General features: G+C 49.4%; 2 protein-coding genes across 20 annotated transcripts in view; one reads left to right on the forward strand and one right to left on the reverse strand.

Moving 5' to 3' along the window:
- Window positions 1-20,651, forward strand: part of ARHGAP32 (Rho GTPase activating protein 32) — a 236,312-nt gene that overhangs the window by 208,796 nt on the left and 6,865 nt on the right. For all 17 annotated transcript variants that reach the window (XM_085560079.1, XM_085560081.1, XM_085560069.1 and 14 more), the window contains 10 exons: window positions 5,796-5,898; window positions 8,667-8,811; window positions 9,402-9,484; window positions 11,627-11,734; window positions 12,978-13,123; window positions 15,020-15,221; window positions 15,985-16,130; window positions 17,042-17,116; window positions 17,690-18,541; window positions 19,181-20,055. In XM_085560079.1, coding sequence (XP_085416205.1) covers window positions 5,796-5,898; window positions 8,667-8,811; window positions 9,402-9,484; window positions 11,627-11,734; window positions 12,978-13,123; window positions 15,020-15,221; window positions 15,985-16,130; window positions 17,042-17,116; window positions 17,690-18,541; window positions 19,181-20,055 — 2,735 coding nt within the window. The remainder of the gene's footprint in view (window positions 1-5,795; window positions 5,899-8,666; window positions 8,812-9,401; window positions 9,485-11,626; window positions 11,735-12,977; window positions 13,124-15,019; window positions 15,222-15,984; window positions 16,131-17,041; window positions 17,117-17,689; window positions 18,542-19,180; window positions 20,056-20,651) is intronic.
- Window positions 9,887-20,651, reverse strand: part of KCNJ5 (potassium inwardly rectifying channel subfamily J member 5) — an 81,811-nt gene continuing 71,046 nt past the window's right edge. The window contains exon 3 of one of the 3 annotated variants that reach the window (XM_021531100.4): window positions 9,887-20,608. In XM_021531100.4, coding sequence (XP_021386775.1) covers window positions 20,487-20,608 — 122 coding nt within the window. In that variant the 3' untranslated portion in view covers window positions 9,887-20,486. The remainder of the gene's footprint in view (window positions 20,609-20,651) is intronic. The other 2 variants (XM_021531101.3, XR_002465512.3) reach the window with 2 other exon arrangements.

Below are 20,651 nucleotides of genomic sequence, written 5' to 3' on the forward strand. Positions count from 1 at the left end.
CAAATCTGAGTATTAGTAGTGTCTTGTTGGTTATTAGGAAAAACTATCACTGTAGTCAAGCATTGGAACTCCTCAGGCTGCCCAGGGATTTAAAAGCTGTGGGGTTGTGGCTCTTGGGGACATGGTTCAGCCATAGCAGTGCTGGGAGAGCAGTTGGATTCAGTCTTAGAGGCTTTTCCAGCCTTAATGATTCTGTGCTATTTGTATTAAAAACAGTTAAACCTGAGCCCTGGGAAGTGGGTGGGTGCAGCCTGGGAGAGGGATTGACTGTACAACATGGGTAGTGGGCAAGGAGCACTCCTCAGATTCCAGGCTGTCCTGGCACAGCCAGGGGAATGTTGCTGATCTGCCAGGACCTGACAGACGTGGCTGGCGACCTGCCCTGCCTGGTGCAGCCCAAGGGGATGGCTGTGCCCCAGGCCTGAACTTTGCACTTTGCTTCCCACAGTGCTGGCTGAGCTGCCGTAAAAGAATTCCAGGCTGAGGAAGCAGAGTCCAGTGCTGCTCCCTCTGAGAACCCTGCCTGGGTCCGGGATCCAGCTCATGGGCTGTGGCCGCACTCTCCCAGGTGCAAAAGTCCCACTCCAGATCAGAACTGTGTGCATGGGACCAGGAGCTGGGGCAGCTTGGACTTTACACAACTCATCACCAGCAGGGATAATGTCAGTGTGGCTCACAGCCTGGAAATGAGGGATAGGGAGCTGAAGAATCATGGAATCCCAGACTGGTTTGGGGTGGAAGGGACCTCAAATCACACCCAGTCTCCTTCCACTAGACCAAGTTGCTCCAAGCCCCATCCAACGTGGCCTTGTGCATCTTGGAAAGGAAGGAAAGTGTCTGTTTGGTTAGTCTTGTACTTCTCTTGGTGGTTCAAACATGAGGACAGAGATTTAGGAATGAGACAAAAGTCCTGAGAAGAGGGTCTTTTAAAGTTTGATGTTTTTCTGAATGTGCAGGGGCTGGTGGGGTCAGTGTGCCTGTGGAATGGAATGTGCAGGTACAGTATTGTGTGATAGAGAGCTCCTCATGCAACAGTAAGGAGAAAATCCCTAACCTCTCTCCTCTGCTGCTTCACACCTTTGTGGAACTAAGGTGGAGGGAAGAGCTTCAGAAATGAGAAGTTTGAAAGTGACAGGCTGAAATATTACAGGGTTTTTACTGGTTGTTTTTTTTAAGGAAATATTTGGACAGATTTTTGGAAAATGGTCTTGATGATCTTAGAGGTCTTTTCCAACCTTAATGGTTTTAAAATTAAGTTAAAATAGGAAATTATTGGAGCAAAAGCAACTGTATTTCTTCAAGAGGGGATATTCCCTCTCAGGTTTTTATATAATCCCTCATTAATGACAAGGGAGTTGGGATTTATGTGGCTACTTCCAGATATTTGGAAGCTGTCAGTCTTGGCCAGGCACAGAATTCCAAGAAAGGGGCTCAGCCTGCTGCAGTGGCACCCTTTATGCTATGCTGGGTGTGTGTCCTCTGCTGGCCTTTCCCCTGCCTGTCCTTCCCAGCTGTTCCCAAAGGCAGCCTGGACAGGCAGGGCTGAGCTTCTGCACCTGCCTTTTATCTGATGGCTGTTCGTTCCAGTTTCTGTCCTGGTGGCTCAAAGCAGCCTTTAACCTTCTGTTACTCAGGTCTGGATTTTCCATGTGCGTCCCAAGTCTGCTGGCACTGCATGCTGGTTGTCACCTCCGTGAGCTCGGGGCAGTCTGTTTTCCATTCTCCAGGAGCTTGAGCTCCCCTGTGGGTTTGCTATGTGTGGAATTCTGTGAGGAGCAGCAGCCCAGATGCTCTGGGCCATTGTCCAGCCCCAAGGCCTGGCCTGTGGGACCTGCACCCCACTGCTGTATTTTGGGAAAATGCCAGTGCCAGAGGGGTGCTTGGTGGGAGGCCTCATGCCCCAGGCTGAACAAACACTTCTGGTTCCAGTAATGTGCTAAGAAAATAAAATAAAACACAGCACAAGCAAGCCTCCCAAAGCCCAGGGAGGGAACATTACAAAATATTAAAAAAAAACCCCACCCAACAAGATTATAAGAAAGGAAATATGCCCCATGTGAGGATGAATCAAAATGTTTTTCAGAATGAAAACCATAGAACTTCTGCTTCCTCTTAATGGCAGAGAATTAAGCAGTTAACGAGCCCTCAGAGATGCAATAAACCTTTCAAACCAGCTGAGAGATGCTCTGGAAGGACTTGAATTAATTCCTTTGGCTGCTGTGATGCTGAAATGTGCTGGGGGTCCCTTTGATGAGGCATCCTCATTTCTAGCCCTTTGCACTTTGTCTCCTGGAATCACCTGAGGGAGGGGTGATTGTTTTAGAAGGGGAGGTGGTGTGTACAGTGTCCATGCAGGGCTGGGTGTTCCCAGGCAGCACCTGGCAGTGCATTTTAGCTGCCTGCAGCTGAGGCAGCGACTGCACTGCAGGGAGGATTTGTGGAGTCACTGGCTGAAGACCCCATGGCTCAGAAAAGGACTAAAATCCCACTGAGGATCAGTGATTTTTGTTACTTGCCTGGGAACGTGGCACTGACAAGGGCTGTGTTCTTGGCTGGATAACCCAGGCACCAGTTCTGGGCTCAGAGGTTCTGTGACCCAGTTCCCTGGATGGGGCTGCAGGAAAGCACTGAGTGTCACTTGCTGCCTCCTGCTGCCTTTCCCAAAGCTCCTGGGTGTTGCCAGGAAGCAGGTGCTGACCCAGGTGGGCTTTTATGGCTTTTAATGCAAACCACGTGTGCCATTGAGTCTGGTTGTTGAAATTGCAGGAAACCACAGTAATTAGCTGCCATTAGTAGAACTTTAGTGTTGCTGCTGGTGCATCCTGTAGGAGGAAATCACCTTTGGTTCCCTGCTGGGATGAGGCTGAGGCACCTCTCTGGTTCAAATCTGGGTTGTGGTTTGGGATCTAGAAGCCAATATCAGTTCCTGAACTGAGAAGTTCACCTGCAGCGAGGGATTTCTGCAGCAGATGGACACAGGTACCTGGAAAAGTCACAATGTGGTGTCAGCAGCTGCTGTAGGTGTCAGTGGGCACACTTGACATTTGTAAAGTTAAGTCTTGGCTTGTGCTGTCCTCCTGCCTTTTCCTTCTGAGGGAAGAGTCACTATCTCTTCCATGTGGGGATGTACATCTCTGAAATGGGTATTAAAGGACTGGGGATTCAAAGGGCAGAGGGAGGTTAAATACACACCCAATGGCCAGGTGCCATCTTTGTTCAGAAATCTGAAGAATGAAGTCACCATTCCAGTAAAAGCCCCTCAGGTACAATTTTAGCCCTGCTTGAATTTGAGTCCCTTCTCCAACCCTGCAGAACTCCCCCAAAATATCTGTGGTGCTGGTATGGTATATTTAGCTTAAAGAACAGATTGTCCTGGAAACTAGATGAGGAGATGCTTGGAACAAGCCTGCTGGGATCTTTTCAGGGTATATTTATTACTCTCACTGTGTCCAGGCTCTTCCATGACAAAAGAGAACTTGAGGCAGAGCACTGGTGCTGCAGCCTTGCCTTCCCTTCGGCTCCCCTGCCCTGCTCCATTGTCACTCCAGATTTCCTGCTGGGAATGGGGCAGGCAGGGCGAGTGCTGGTTATTTATCTGCCTCTTGGTGTGTTGACTTCTTGATTTATTTGCCTGCTTATATATTTGCATCTTGATTTACTTATTTAGCAGGTTCTGCTGATTCCAGGGGACCCTTCCTGTGGTTGCAGTATGGATCATTAAGGTCTTTGGGATTTGCAGCTTTAGCAGATCTTGCCACAGCACTTCCAAGCTTGGGAAAAGTCCTTCGCCCAATCCTCTGGGACTCCTGCATGCAGGAAATGCTGCTGATGTGAGCTCAGCCCTGTGTAGGTCACTGGTGAGGTCTGACACCCATTGTAAAGGGTGGTTGTGGGACAGACAGGCAGGGAAATCCCACGGGGTCTTGCTTCAGGTGTGTTGGGCAGTTGGGAGTGTTCTTCTCCCACAGGGGACAAACACCACTGGCTGTGTCAGCACACAGAGCCTTGTCCTTGCCCTTTGCTGCACAGGATGGAGCTGTGCCACCTCTGCTGCCCTGCACAGGTCACACTGGGTCCCACTCATCTCCCAGTGCTGTAGTGCAGTATAATGCACGCTTCTGCCCTCTCTGGCTACTGCTTGAGTAGGATAGAGCTTTTTTCCTGTTGATTTTCAGCCTTACAAACTTTCTCCTTCAAGAGGTGTTGAATCTTTTTGAATAAAGGCTTAAGTGTTGTACTCCAGAAATATTTTTGAGACATAACAAGAATTTCAGGCCAGTGTTCTACCTGCTCTGCTCAGATCTGTCCTTGTGGGTGACTAATGGACGTGTCCCCAGCATTCTCTGGTTGTGTGTTCAGTGAGAACCTGTTGCCTTTCCCAGGTTCAGGGTGTGTCTGTTGGTTCCTGAAACCATCAGCTGTGGTTCTTCTTGGAGCTCACTGATGCTGAGGTAGCACAAGGCTTCACCTCCACTGGGTTTTGTTCCCCAAGAAAGCAGCACTTGCTTCCCAAGGCTCTTGGCTTAATGTACAAGGGCTCTGCTCACCTCAGAGTCTGCCTGACTGGAAAATGGTGAGAGCTGTTGTACATCCCTGGGAATGCAACACTGGAGCCTGGCTGGCTTGGTTCTGGCTGTCTCTAGGTGCCTTGGAGCATCCCAGGCGCAGGGTCTAATCTCCTCCTGCTGAGCCTGTCTGACGTGCTGCAGGATTGACAGCTTTCACCCTGGCTCCAGTGTACAGCAGACATACCCTTACCCTGGATACACCTGCTGATTTCCAGGGAGCCATCTGAAATGAGCCTTTCCTCCAGCTGTGAGGGTTTGCTGCAGGCTGGAGAAGGAGCCTTGTGCAGGCTATGGGGAGCTCGGAGCATCCAAGTGCAGCAGCCCTTGGGAGCCGCCTGCCTGGCAGATGGCATTTGCTGCGGTGCAGGGGATTTGCCACATAACCTGCTCGGCATGGCTGTCACACTGATCAGACTGGCATCTGAAGAACACACTGGGGTCAGCACAGGAGCTGCTGCAAAAACCTGGCTGGCAGGGCCATCCACAGGGATGCCAGCTTTTTCCAGCAGCTCCACCCTGGTTTTCTCTCTGCGTTTGGGACGGTTTTAGTGCCTTTTGTAAATCCAGTGATTTGCTCCTCCTCAAGCTTACATGGATGGACACACAGCTCCAGCACTGGATGTGCATGAGCCTGGGAAGCCAGCTGGAAGGAATGGGGTGGTGAAGCGGCTGCAATATTAACTTGACACCTAATTATATCCCTTGGGCTGATTTTTCCATTCTGTCATGCCCTGCTCGGTCTGCACTTTCTGTGAGTGTGGGATGCTGTGGAGCTCTCCATATCCAGCCATGCTCTGGGATAAAATTATCAGTTGTAAAAGCTCTCCTGTCTGTGTCTCCAAAAGTAGCATCTCCCTGATGTTTATATTTCCTTAAACCAAGCAGGATAGGTTAATCCTGTATAGATTTGAAAGATAGTGTTTATTCCATTTTACAGCTCTTCTGGAATGGGATTTTACAGCACACTTCCTGTGGGAGTTGCCATGGGACCTTCACTGTCTCTGACCAGAACTGGCTTTTTTTGACCTGATTCATATTCTGGCGTTCCCTTGTTAAAGCAGGAACACCTCTGACCAGTTTCCCCATCAACTCCTGAAGTTAAATTTTCTACAGGCTTTCTCTCCTAAGGAGGAAGGAAAGCCGTGGCCCAGGTGGGAGCAGTTTATGGCACCTGCCAGGAGCACAGCCTGAAGTAGGTCTGTTCTAACCATGGCTGTTGTTGTTCAGTGCCCCAGGTCCTCAAGAGCTGCACGGAGTTCATCGAGAAGCACGGCATTGTGGATGGGATATACCGGCTCTCCGGGATCGCCTCCAACATCCAGAAACTCCGGTAAGGGCCTGCCTGGGAGCCCCTGGCAGGGCAGGGCACAACCAGGGCTTCCTCTGGCAGACTCATCCTGCAGGATGGAGTATCAGGATCCTGGTGTCACTGTGCGGTCACGTTTCATTTCTGTTCCTTCTCTCCAGGAGCCCTTTGGAGCAGGTGATGTTTCTCCCTGCTGCCTTGGGCTCCTGGCTTACCAGCAGTTAATTGGGAATGTGCAAAGGATGTGTGCCTGAGTCTGGTGAGGGGGCATTGCTGTGCTGCACAAGGAAGGGCCAGGAGTGTGTTCTGGTTAGGAGCTGTTCCCACCACAGCAAATTTTCTTTCCTCTCTCATGAGGCTGTTGTCCTCCTGTTGTTTGGTGTAGAATGTCCTGCTGTGGAGCATTGATGTGCTGAGTGGATGTGACTCACCAGCATTGCTCCTGGGACCATGGCCTGGCAGAAGCAGTACAGGGCTATTTGCCATGGGCAGAGTATCTTTTTTGTACCAGCTGTTCAGTGGGCAGGTTTGAGCTGGTAAAGTGACTGTTCAGACCCTTGGATGGATGGGTTTGTTCTGGTTCAGATTAATCCCATTTCTTATCCCAGGAAGTTCCATTTTAAAAATCTGGCCCCAAGATTTTGATATCCAGGATCTAAAGGCTCTGACTGGAGCTGTGACTGAATAAAATATTGCTTCAGTTACATCCCTTTATTCCCCATTTTGACGTGTGCTGGACCATCCATCCAATCTCTGTCCTAGTCCATTGTTTTCCTTTTGTGTTCCCAAGACAATTTTCTCCTTCCTTGTGTATCAAAGGTGCTTTAAAAATGGTTTTCTAAAATTGTAATGGCATCATTCCCTGTTGTAGTGCAGAGAATGAAGTGACAGCCTGTTTTCCAGGTTTCTGAGATGTTCCAAAGACAAAAGGGAGAACATGGCATACCTTACTGACACTGTTCTGTTCATGTAAATCACTACAGATTCTGAGTGTTTGTTGAACATAAGATATGGCTTGCTGCAGTTCCCAGCTGTATAAACAGGGCATTAGGCTCATTCCAAAGCTGGGGCTGTAGTATCCTTATAAATGAATCACTGTGCTTAGGTTTCCCATAGAATAACTGGATCTCCTGGATTTAAAGGACTTTTTGGTTGGAGAGAAGGTTAGAGAATTTATTCCACATGGGAGATTTCCATGGGACAGATGTTGGCTCTTCAGTAGGGCAGTAGCTGTCTTTATTTGGTGGGTAGGCACACATCCACCATTGATTTGGGGTGTTGATCACTGTATCCTGGTTTCCTGGCTCTTTTTGAGAAGCTGTGGAGTTGTTCTTCACCTAACAAAATCTTCCTTTGGGTCAGAAGGAATAACATGTAACTCTGGAAACAGCCAGTGCATAGAGGAGGAGGGTTGGATGTGGTGAGGCATCCCTCTCTTTCCTCCATATTCACTTCTGCAAGGGAACATTTGACACAGTGTGACCTTTATTCCTAAGAAAAACCATTGGAGTAGGGCAGGATTTGGGCAGGGAGTTTGAGCCAGGGCTGAGTGTGTTTGTGTGGGGTGGGCTGATGCCTTCCTGGGCTTTTCTGCAGAGCGAAGTGCAGGAGCTGAGTTTCTGTCCCAGACATGAGCAAAGGGTGAGTCAGACGATGCCTGTGGAAGTGGTGCATGCTGGACACTGGGGTGTGGAAAACAGAATCCTTCCTTTCTTCCTCTGCTGTCCTCAGGGTGAGGAAGGGATGGGCTGTTCACCCTGAGAAGGTGGGGACCTCTCCAGCCCCTTGTCTGATGGGAGTGAAAGGCTTCCCATGAGCTGTGTCCATGTCCAGGGATGGAAGGAGCTCACCCTGATTCCAGGAGGGCTCAGCTACCAACACACCTGAAGCCCTGGGCATGTTCTGCTCCTCAGGCGGGGTGAGCTCAGGGGTTGTTTGACCCGCTGGGCACAACCTGCCAGCTTTGGGTGGGGGACAGGACAGGGACAGGGATGGCCACCTCACCCAGCCCACTCACTGTGGTTGCAGTGCTGGCAGGATGAGTCCCCATGGCTGTGAGCAGCCTAAAGACTGTGGCAGGGACCCCAAGGTTCTCCAGCTCCAGGGCTTGGCTCACAATTCTCATCCCCCTAGAGTGTTCTGCTAATTGGAAACAGCATTTCCCAGCATATATTCCAGCAGCAAGCCAGCCCTTGGCCTTCTGAGCTCAGCTTTTATTTCATAAACATTGGTGATTGGGATTTTGTCTCTCTCTGGAAACCAAGGGAGTGCTATGGGGTTTTCTTCATGTGGTTCCTGGCTGTCTTCTCCCTGTAGCAGCGGCAGCTCACCAGCTCATCCCCCAGGAATTCTGCACTCACTGGTTTCCATGTGCTGCTGATGGAAGTGCTGCTGGCAGGACTTTATCATTGCCATTTCCAGGCCTTTGAAATGCAGAGGGACAGCAGCTTTCATGGTTGCTATGGGCAATCCCAGTCACAGCCCTTGGGAGTTTAACTTGTGGTCTTGGAAGATGTTCTCTGGAGACTTTGCAAAAAGCCCTGATGCAGCAAAAGGGATTGCAGCCAGTTGGTCATAAAATTAACTGAAAATGCTTTATTAGAAAAAGGAAAAGTCTCTTTTTTGAAAAATATCCCAAATGGCTGCCCCACAGCCATGGGTCATGTGGTTTTGGTGACTAAGTGTTTATTTTTTCCTGTAAATCAGGAAAGCCTTGCTGTAATTTTGTGCTGGGTTTGATTTCATTCCTCCTCCTCAAAGCCCTTTACCCATTTCTCTGTTCTCATTGCCAGCCACGAGTTTGACTCCGAGCAGATTCCCGACCTGACCAAGGACATTTACATCCAGGACATCCACTGTGTGGGCTCCCTGTGCAAGCTGTACTTCCGAGAGCTCCCCAACCCCCTGCTCACCTACCAGCTCTACGAGAAGTTCTCAGTGAGTGCGAGGCAAATGTGGGCACTTCCCCCTTCAGTGGCTGTCAGCTGGTAGAGCAGAGAAATCCTGGAAGCTGGACCTGCCTTCCACACACTTCCCTCTCTGCTCTGCCTCAGTTGGGTGTGTCACGAAAATTCACAGCCTGACACTGTGCTGCCCACACTCCCGATTTCACCCTGCCATTCCAGAAGGGGCTGGCAGTGCCCTGGGGTCTGAGGGGCCTTTTCTGTGTCCCCTTTAGGTCACTCAGAGCTGCCTTTGTCCCCTGTGTCCACTTGTGGGGCCACAGCAGAAGGCCCTGGCACATTTGCCATGCTTTGCAGGAATTCCCTTCTCGTTTGCCATTTCCCAGGAACGGGACTGGAAGCAAATGCTGCTCTGAGCCAAATGTCTTCTGCGGGAATTCTCTGTGCTATTTACATGCCCCAGATCATGGCTTACTTGCCCTTCCTTACACGACCCATATACTGCTCTGTCCTCAAGACAGACCCCCTTACCCAAAGGGGAGAAGAGCAACAAAACCCACTCACTGGCAAGGCTGGCATGTTGCGGGTTTATTTGCAGCTAAACCCTTTCCTGCCTCATTCTAGGATGCTGTTTCTGCTGCTACAGATGAGGAAAGGCTGGTTAAGATCCACGATGTGATCCAGCAGCTGCCCCCTCCCCACTACAGGTGAGTGCAGCCTTTGGGGTGTTGTGGGCATTTTGTGAGAGGAATTCCAGTTTCCCTCTCAGGACAGGCACACTGTGCCTCCCTCTACATATTGAAATGGCTGTAGAAATTTGGTTTGTATTTTAATTAGCTCCTTACCAAACACTGTACACTAAACATGATCTTCACATCCTTGGAAACTCCATCTAGGAGGGGAATAGGAGCTTGTTATGTCAGAGTAAGGAAGCAGTTTGATTGGGGGGGGCACAATACCAGTGCTAAAAGCACTTTAAAAAAAAAATTGAAATATAGCCAAAAAATTGCTCAGACCTTCAGCCAGACTTGGTGAATTGTATTTTGTCTCCAGTCTGCCCCTCCCTGCAATAATAGTAACAAACAAATAACAAAAATGCTCTGAGAATAACTGATGCCATTAATTATATTATTGTAATGTATTAGAGTAGCATAATATGAAGTTTAAAAATCACCAATTAAAATACTATATTCAAGCTAATTAGTAGTAATAAGAACTCATGCTATATGATAATGAGTCTTGACTAAGAACAACAACATTTTATGTCTTTAGTATTAAAAATTATGGCAGGGTATGGTGAAAAGGTATTGGACAAATTGGTATTGGTGGTTTGCTTTAATAACTATATAGAAAACTATATCTTAATGAGACTTTAATATTAATAACTAGTGATGCATGGTAAGAAACATTCACTAATTGTGAATTGTAATTGGTAGAAATAGCTAATGACAGTATATGGTGGAAGTTATTTACAGATAAGTAATTATTTTAATTGATGTGTCCCAGTTGTTCAGGTGACCATTTGGGGTGAATGCAGGCAGTATTTGGCTATTCATACTAATTAGAATACTTTATTACAATCGCAATTGATTATGGTAATGTATGTTAATCTGCAGGTAAAGTCAGAATTCTGGTCTAAGGGGTCAGGTGTAACACATGAGAAGAGGTGTGGATAACTATTTATAGTCATTCCTGCCTATAAATGTTTCCGTTTCAGTTACTGTGATGTGTGGCGATTAGCTGGACAATTGCAATGCTGCAATGAGTGGTATAAATAACTAATTATAAAAATTAATTGATGTGTTATAAACTACAACTGTGTTACTTGCTCTTCAAATAAGGTTGGCTAGTTGGTGCAACAGCTGCTGCTTGTAGTAACTAACTGCAATATTGATGTTAATTGAGGAGGTGTGGCCCTTTCAGAAATAAACTGATCTCTTTCTTTTCTGTTCACCTTTTCCCTGAAATGATTTTTACCTTATGGGGCTGGTTAAACTGAGTTCTGGTACCAGCAGCACGTGAGTCCCAGAGAGGGGGCACAGCCAACAGCAGGACTGCTGTAGGTCACAGGGTGCTGCTCTTCTTTCCTGGGGTTTGCTTGAAAAAAGGAAAAAACACTTTATTTTTCTGCTGCTCAGTGATGAGAAGTTGCAGGCAGGAGGTGTCTGTTTGGTTTCCAGACAAAGCCATTTTCTTCACTTCCAATCTTGTCTATTTGTGGAATTTTGAGCCCCAAAACACCCTCTCTGCTCTATCTTGCTTCCCCCCAAAAAAGAATAGGCTGTGAGACAGACACAAGCCAGGAGCACCAGGAAGGTACAGCAGCATTTTCACTGCCACCTCCTGCTCCCTCCTACCTAGCATGTATTAAATACAACAGTGCTTAATATTTTTTAATATTAATATTTAATGCCACCTTTTTTTAATGTGAACAGAAGCCTCTGACGTTTAACCTTCCATCTGCCTTACCCACCTCTGAGAAGCCTGCTGCCAGTATTTTCAGTATTCTGGAGTGTGTAAATCAATACTCCCCCCATCCCGGGATTAGCATTCCACATCCTTCCCCACACATCCCTGAGCAGCCCCTCATCGCTGTCACACACCTACAGAGGGTTTTTCCTGAATCTGTCATTTTCTTGAGCCTGGACCAGTCAGGAGAGCCTCCCCTCAGTGCATCCTGTGTTAGTATTGCCAAAGCCAGGTCTACCGTGGGGATGAGGGGAAAGAGTTCAGCATTCCTTTCTGGGAGCTGTCAAACCAAAAGGAAATAATGTGCTGGGTTTGTGCTTTGGATCTTGGCCTGGCTTTGCTCAGTGGTGCTCAACATTTGCCTCTCTGCTGTTTTCCAGGACACTGGAGTTCCTAATGAGACACTTGGCTCGTCTGGCTGATTATTGCTCCATCACAAATATGCACACCAAGAACTTGGCCATCGTCTGGGCTCCAAACCTCCTCAGGTACTCTGGGCTTTTCCCATTTCAATACAAAAGAAATGTTTACATTCATAAACAACAGATAGTCCAGAAAATCCCAGCTTTCAGCAGCTGGAAAGAGCTCTTCCTCTCTTGACCCAATGTGCTCTTCTCCTCCTGTAATATATGGGGAATTGCTCTAAGCAGGATTTAAGATCAGCTGGCAAGTTTCTGATGAGTGATGTAAAACAGCCCCTGTATTATCTTGTCTCACACAACACAGTTCCACTGGCTGCAGTTCTGTCAGTAGTGACAAGGAAGAATTCCCTGAACCCTCTTTTAGAGGGTAATTTCTCCTCTCCTGGTTAGATGAAACTGATGTGTCCTTGATCATCCAGGAGAATTTCTACAGTGGCATCACTGATTTCCCACTGCATAAATCTCTAGAGTCTAATTTGACAACTTCTGGCTGCAAGAATTCAAACTTACAGAAGTTAACTTGGATAAATCTCTTTTGAATCTGGATGATAGGGCACTTTAAAATTAATGGTATAACTTTAAAAATTTGCTTTAAAAGAAAAAAAATATTATCCCCCTAACCTTTATTGTACTGATTTCTGACTTCCTGTCGTTACCAACCTGAGAAATCTGAGTGTGCAGTTCATCATGGAATCCCAGAAGGGTTTGGGTTGGGAGAAATATTAAAGGTCATCCAATGCCACCCTCTGCCAAGGGCAGGGACACCTTCCCCAGGTTACTCCAAGCCCTGTCCAGTCTGCCCTTGGAGACTCCCAGTTCCTGCAGGTGGGCTCTTCTTTCTGGCAGTTCTCCCACAGGCAGTGGAGTGACCTCGTGTTTGAGTTTGCTTTGGTGAGTCCTGGGGCATTCATTCAGAAGGATCAGGTGGAGATGCTCCCTGCTTGAGGGAAAATCTCAGAGGCCACAGCAGCTTTGTACAACACTGCCTTAAACCGTGGCAGTCATGGAGATGAGTTAACAAAAAGCTCTTGATTTTGGATGTTCAGTGTATTAACCTCAATTCAGACCTGTCCCACGCTCCCTTTTCCTCCCAGCCCAGTGTTCCTCTTGCCTGGTCAGTAATGCTTGAACCTGGACCTGAAGTTTGTCCATAAATTCCCACAGTCAGTGATCATTTGTGAGCATTGCCGAGATTTAACCCCAGAACCACCCTGCAGCCCTTTCTGCCCGAGCCCCAGGCCCTGCAGCCCCACAGGTGCCCAGGCCTCGCCCAGCAGGAGCCTCTTCCCTCTCCCGTGTCCCTTTGCAGGTCCAAGCAGATCGAGTCCGCCTGCTTCAGCGGCACGGCCGCCTTCATGGAGGTGCGGATCCAGTCGGTGGTGGTGGAGTTCATCCTGAACCACGTGGATGTGCTCTTCAGCTCCAAGCTCAGCTCCGTCATCCGCGACGGGGCAGGTGTGTCCTCTGGCCTTGCTTCACTCAGGCAGGAGCAGCAGCACTCCGTGCCTGCCTGAGCCTCCTCTGGGCATGGAAATGGTTCTTATTTTAACCTAGAGGGCACATTTCTGGCTTGGGATGGCAGAATCCAGACAGAGATGGCCTGGTTTTAGAAATTGCTGTCAGGACCTTTCTTAGAAGCCAAGGGTGCCCCACAGGAATGCAGAGATGAATGTTTGGCTTCTACCTTTACATCCCACCACTGAGAAATTGCAAGGAATCACTTAAATCTTTGTCTCTCCTGCTCTTTCTCCTTTTAAAAACCATCTTTACTGGTGCTCCTGCATACTTACCCATTGGAGCTAAGTCTGTCTGCCCTCATCCATACCTTGGAACACAAATAGGAACAAGCTGGTGTTAATCAGTCTCTCTTCAGTAATGTTGAGGCTAAGAAACTTAAATCTTGCTCTTGCTCAAGCTGGCTGTTTTAGGATGAGGAATGAACCTGGAGCACCTGGAATGTCATCCAGCCTTGGAGCCTACAAATTCCCTTGAGTAACTGAGACCATATATCTGTTCCATTGAGAAGGAACAGAGTTGCACCAGGAGGAAAGTTTATTCTGTGTTAGTGTGGCTGCCACAAGCTGTTCTGCTCCTAAGCAGCATTAAGGCTGCACCATCTGTCTTGATAACCTGCCTCTGCCTGGAACATGCACAGCTACTGCAGTTACCACCATCTGGGGACTGCAAAGAGCTGGGTTTCCACTGTATTTGCTGCTCCCTTCTTTTAAACAAACCTTACCTCTGCTTAGGCTGGCAGAGTTGATCTGGCAGCTTTTTCTCCTGCTGTAGGGCAGTCCATGGAAGCCAGAGGTTAGCTTGGCTGAGCAGCAGCTCCCAGCAGGCTGACTCTGCCAGGGGAAGGAAGATAAGCATGCTCAGAATCTCAGCCAGATGATTATCCAGGCTTAGAATGGCCCATGTAAATTTGGCTAATAGTTTAATGACTTGGTCATTTGCATTCAGTGGCTTTGGCACAGACTTAGCAAGGGAGGAGGGTCAGGCTGTTGGGTTGGCTAAGTGCAGGAATTCTGCATTCCAGGCTTCCTGGGAGCCTCTGGATGTGAGCACAGCTCCTGCACCTATGAGAGGGGGAAGTGGTGCTGCCAAACCTGTTTCAACCCAAACTTCACCCAGGACAACATTTACAGCTCCCACACCCCCCAGACTCTGCATCCTTCACACAGAGCTGTGCTGCTCCAGGGACAGCCATGGAATTGGACCAAGCAGGATGTCCTGCACTGGCACATCTCCCCCAAAGCCCTGAACTCACCTGGGAATAACCCTAGAAACACCTGTACAAGAGGCAATGGCAGACACAGGACAGCTGCTCCTACAACAGGGTCCCTGTAATCTCTCCACTGGAGCTGTCAGCAGCAGGAGGCAGCAGCAGCTACTTTCAGATTTTGCACATCCATCACGAGGCACAAGCTCTGAAGGACATGGGCAGGCCACACAGCAGATTCTGTTTGCTGTGTCCAGGTACATTTGGTTTATAGCAGCTTCAGTCACATATGGCATTTCCTGCTACACCGAGAGGTGAAATTTGGGAATGACCCAGACAGGCTTTATACAAAGGAAAAAAATCATTTTCTTTACAGGGTCTTGCATACAGATGAAAGAAAGTGTGCCACAAAGGTTTCAATCCTACCTGTTTGCCTCTGTTTTTAAGCCATTATTCTTTTAGTCATCAACATACCTGTGACATTGTGACCACATTTTGCCCACATCTTTCAATGGTTGGGATAACAGATTCAGAAAAACACAGCACCTCCCTAGACACACAGAGCTGAGCTTTGATCTCTGCACTGCTGTTTGCTGACTTTCCTTGTTGCCTGTGGTTTTCCCTTGCAGGGCACAGCTCTTTATCCCGGCCCAAGTCTCTGCTGGTGTCCTCCCCCTCCACAAAGCTGCTCACGCTGGAGGAGGCTCAGGCACGGACACAGGCCCAGATCAACTCTCCCATCATGGCAGACAGCAAGTACATCGAAGTGGGAGAAGGCCCAGCAGCTTTGCAGGGGAAATTCCACACAGTCATTGACTTCCCATCTGAAAGGTAGAGACAGGTTTCCTTTCCAGCATGTGTCATAGCTATGTTATTTTGAATACAGCAGGAATTTGCTTATATTAACTTGAGACTTGTTATATATGTAAATATTGTAGCTCATTTTCCACCTGCTTTGGACTCTGGGAGGATTCAGCCCTTCAGTGGTCTTGGTTTAGCCAAATAATTTGTGCTCCACTCCTGGTTGTTTTCACCAGGGATATCATTTAATATATAAATCCATGTTGTCTGTGATGCAAAGATGCTTGGACCAGTCACACACAGAAATGTAAACAGGGTGAACACCTGCAGATGTTGGGGTTTTCCAGGACTAAGTACCTGTCACAAATCCAGGTTCCCTTGAAGTGGAGCAGTTGGACAGGCTTGAGGACACAGGAAATTAAATACAGCAGTGGAGGAGACTAAAGTGGTTTTATAGCAGGAGTTAGAGATGCTTTTGAACACCTTTATGGCTGTCCAGCTTGCCAGAGAGCTGGGGCTTCTTCCAGAAAATCCATCCCTTGGCTGCTGGACTGGACAAGGAAGAGCTTTTCCTCACCTGCACTGCAGCTGCTTTATGGGGGTTGGAAGAATTTACACAGCAAGACTTTAGGGCTGAGCTGGGAGAATGAAAACATCCTCAGCTGTGGAAAAGAGGGAGGTTCCAAGCAGAAACCAGGAGCTTCTGAGCAGAAAGCAGAGAGTGCTGATAACAAGCAGCCAGGATTGAGCTGCAGCCCCACCTCCATCCATGTGTTCCATTTTCTCTCCCCAGGAAAAGGCCTCCCAGCAAGATGAAGAAGTCTCCAGTGGGGAGCTGGCGTTCCTTCTTCAACCTGGGAAAATCCTCCTCCGTGTCCAAGCGTAAACTGCAGCGCAACCCCAGCGAGCCCTCGGAAATGAAAGCCATAGCCCTGGCAGGTGAGGCCCCCTTCCAAAGCCCGCGGTTGTCAGCAGTGCAGAGTGATGTTTCCAGTGGGTTTTTATCTCCTTCTAGCGTCCAAGCCATGCATGACACCTCCAGTAGCTCTTCTTTCCCAGTGGCTCTCACTCAGGCAGCTCTGGAGCCTGACGGGGCTCACACCTCTGTGCTTTGCTTGGAACAGCTTTGGAAAGATAACATGTGGCTGCTGTTATCAGAAGTCACACGATAATTCCTTCTGACACTCTCATTATGAAATGAAATTACAGTTCTGGTTTCCCTTGCTGCTCTCAGAAGATGATACAAGGGAAAGGCACCTTCTCACAAACACATTCCTTCCAAAAGCTGTACCAGAGTACCCAGAGAAGGCAGGCAAAAAGCCTTTGCAGCCACAGCCAGGATATGTAGGTGGGATTCTCATCCTTGTCCATATATAATTTTTTGTCTCTTTCCAAACTTAAAAATAGCAATAAAGTGTTTTTGCAGTAAAACACATCACAAATCCCAAAATAGGAGCCTGGAAGAACTTTTATCCTTCATCTCCCAGGTCAGCCTTTAAATTCTTACCTTCACAGTCTTCACACTCTATTTGATGCCCTTCATGACTGTTTCCTTAGAGTCTGAAATTATACTTGTTTAGGGCCCATAGAACAGGGTGTGTAAATGTTCTTTCCTTCCCTCTTTTTGAGGGGCTTTGCTTGTGGGGAATTGTTTCCCAGCCTGTCACCTGCAGCAGTCATCACTTGGGTCAATTACCATTTCCAAGTAAAATGAGAATCAGAAACCCACATTCAAAACAAAAATAATTTTAAGGACAGTGACGTTGGTGTTAGAAATGCATTTGCGTTTTTTCTGCCGCCATTATCCAGCTAAATGTAAACCCCTTTCCCTGTGTGGTTCCTTCCCTCAGGAGGACGAGGAGACAGCGGGACGCTCCGCTCGGCCAAGAGTGAGGAGTCCCTCACCTCCCTGCATGCCGTGGATGGTAAGGCAAAACCCTACCTGCACTTCCAAGGGCATTAAGGGAGGCACTTGACATCTCTGGCTGTAGATAACTCAACAGGGCAGGTTTTCCACCCCTCCAGGGGAAGCTGAACTTGCTAACTGATGAAGCAGCTTTCTGCTCTCAGCACAGATGGGGCTGACAGAAATGCTGTTCATGGCTTTTCCTGCTTTTAAGGTTAAAAAAGGCAAACCTCTTGCTCTGGTGTAGCTGGCGCTGCTTATCTTCATTCCTTGGCTCCTCCCCTTGCTATTTCAAGGTTGACAGGACAGGATTGTGAAGGAAAGCGCTCTCTGAGAAAGGCCTTCAGCACATTTAAAGTGTCTTTGCTTGTGCACACAGCTTAGTTTCACACTAAATCATGCCTGGCAAATGCTGTAACACAGTTTAAGCAAATGGAATAAGCAGTCGCTGCCAACGATGTTACTTTGTGTGCAGAGATCAGCAGGGGAGCTTCTCGCTGCCTTGGGACTGCTCTAACTGCCCCCCATGACTGGGCCTGGCCTCCTGCACAGGAGGTCTTGGCACTGACCCACAGTGTCTCCTCACTTCCAGGTGAATCCAAACTGTTCCGGCCCAGGAGGCCCAGGTCCAGCAGCGATGCCCTCTCTGCGTCCTTCAACGGGGAGCTCCTGGGAAACATGAACCGCTGCAACTCCTACGACAACCTCCCCCATGACGACAGTGACAGGGACGAGGGGCTCATCCATGTCCCTGCCCTCATCTCTCCGCGCTCCTCGGAGGACGTGGACCTCAGCCCGCCGGACATCGGCATGGCCAGCCTGGACTTCGACCCCATGTCCTTCCAGTGCAGCCCCCCTCAGGCAGAGTCTGAGTGCCTGGACAGCAGCACCTCCCTGCTGGAGGCCATTGATATCAATAAGGAGAAGCCAAGCCTGCTCAAGAAGGATTTAGAATCAGGCAGCCAGTCCCAGACCCCAGGCAGTGCCACCAGTTCTGAGCCAGTGTCCCCTTTCCAGGAGAAGATGAGTCCCTTCTTTACGCTGGAGCTGAGTCCCACGGAAGAGCAGGCCTGCAAACCCCTCAGCTTCTCGCCCAAGACAGCCCGAAAGCCCATCAAATCTCCACCACTGAGCACAGAACCCACCTCCTTTGTGTTACCCAGCCGTGTGCCAGAGGCCATGGGAGGAGTGCCCACCACATCCAGGAACTCCTCTGCTTCCAGCTGGAGCAAAGAGATTGGCATCACTGAGATCACAAACAGGTCCCCAACCCAGATGTCCTTGCCCCTGAAAAACAGTGAAACAGGAACAGGGGAAGGAGCCCACCAAGAGCTGCAGCATCCCCAGCTAGTGGCTGCTTGCAAAGCAGAGTTGCCAGAAGAAGGGGAGAGAGCCATGCCAAGCAGTCAGAATAAGACTGTACCCAGTGGACACACCCAGCCAGGTACAGTGCATTTTCCTCCATTCTTTCTTTAAGTTCCAAAGGGGACCTGCTCTCAGAACCGTCCTCCTCTGCGTGCCTTTAGGAGAGGGGATTGCCCGTCAGTTCTGGTCACGAGTGTCTTACAGGGCTGTGCAGATCAGTAAAGTCTTAACCTCTGCCTTCTCCCTACATCACACAAATCTTGGATAATTTCCATAATGCTTTATATTCCGCTTTTTTTTTCCCCATCCTCTCACACATGAAAATCTATAGCATGTCCTTCTCAGTCATTTCAACCAATAGACCATCTAAGACTTTTCCTTTTTTAAATTAAAAATCTGCCAACACTCGAAGAAGGGACCTTTCTGCCTAAAATCTTATGATCAAAATTGTGTAAGGGTATCTCATTCTCTGCTACCTCCTTCCTACCTCTAGAAATGCAAGAGGAGCCTTTAGACAATCTCTTGGGTTTTTTCCTCTTTGTCATGAACTGCTGTGCTGTCAAGCAGTGTTTGCCTGTGAGACAAAAGTGTTTCACATCAGAAGGAACTGCCACTGTGAAAGTGTGGAGAGCTTCTATTTTTTTATAATAGTCGTTAAGGTCACTCTCCTTATTGGGTAACATAAAATCACTCTCTCTCTCAATTTTCCCCCCATTAGGAGCAGTTGCCCTCGACTCCCCCCAGGATCCTGTTCCCGTCAGTTCTGTGTCTCTTATCCCTCCTCCTCCTCCGAAAAACGCAGCGCGCATGCTGGCCCTAGCGTTAGCCGAGTCCGCACAGCAAGCATCCGCCCAGTCCCACAAAAGGCCAGGAGATGCTCATGCTGAAAGCACAAATTATGGAGAGGCTGAAGCTGGCACAGCTCTAGAAAAGCTCCATCTCTCTGCGGGCGCTCCCGACAAGCTGCACCTGTTCACTGCTCTGCCCGAGAACCGCCTGCACTTCCAGCCCGGGGCACCTTTAGAGCAGGACTGCCAAGGCACGGCTGGGGAGCAGAACCACCCGCCCGGCGCACCTGGAGGCCAAGAGCCCCCGCCTCTCGACACGGGCTTGCCCGGGGACACGCCTGGCAGCAGGGATGCAGAGCAGGAGCAGTCCAGCTTCCACCTCAGCAGAGTGGGGAACAAGGAGCCCTTCCCTGCCCACGTAGGGGACTGGGAGCACGCGGCCCTCCACGGCCCCGGGACGCTGCCGGAGCGGGAGCTGTGCGGCACGGAGCTGGTTGTGGAGCAGCCCCACCTGCGCGCGGGCCTGGCTGGGGACAAGCTGCACGCTCCCTGCACGGCCGAGGACAAGCTGCAGTCTCCCTCCGTGGGTGCCGCTGGGGACAAGGGCGCCCCGGCCGCGGTGCCGTACCTGAGCACCCTCCCGAGCGCGGCAGCCGAGCCCCGTGCCCCGCCCGGGGCCGCCCCCCAGGCAGACGCCGCCGTCCCGCCTGCGCCGCGCGCGGCCGCAGCCCCGGCACAGAGACAGGAGCACCAGGCAGCCGTGGGACAGGTGCCAGCGGCCAAAGCACCCAGCAGCTCCGGGCAGGTACGTGCTGCTCCCTGCACAGCTCCTCTGAGCGCTGGGGACCAAATCCAAATGGCAGTGGGGAGGGGTTCGCAGGAAACCAGGAGTGTTGTGGGTATAACACAGACACAGCCTTGCAGGAACTCCTGTGCTGCTTTCCTAAGGGAATATCCCAGAATACCCACTCTCCTTGGTTTTAAGGAAAAAGCACCTGCAGGGGTCGCTAACAGAGGGGTTGATAGTTCAGAATGCTCAGAAAGAATTTTTGCATCTTCTCACAAGGTCCTCTTCCAGCATCTTGGTTAGGCTCTTGTTCAGTCAGTGGCAAGATGAGAAGATACAGTCTTAAACTGCACCAGGAGAGGTTTAGGTTGGACAACAGGAAGAATTTCTTCACAGAAAGGGTGATGAGGTGCTGAAAGGGGATGCCCCAGGAGCTGGTAGAGTCCCAATCACTGGAGGTGTCCAAGGAGCAAGTGGTCATGGCACTTAGTGCTCTGGGCTGGTGGCAAGGGGGTGATTGGTCTTGGGTAGGACTCGATGGTCTCAGAGGTCTTTTCCAAACTCTGTGATTCTGTTAAACAAAACAGGTCAGATTGCTTGTACAGGATTGAAAC

This window comes from Lonchura striata, chromosome 24 (assembly GCF_050655825.1).
Source record: "Lonchura striata isolate lonStrDom1 chromosome 24, ASM5065582v1, whole genome shotgun sequence".
Classification (NCBI taxonomy): domain Eukaryota; kingdom Metazoa; phylum Chordata; class Aves; order Passeriformes; family Estrildidae; genus Lonchura; species Lonchura striata.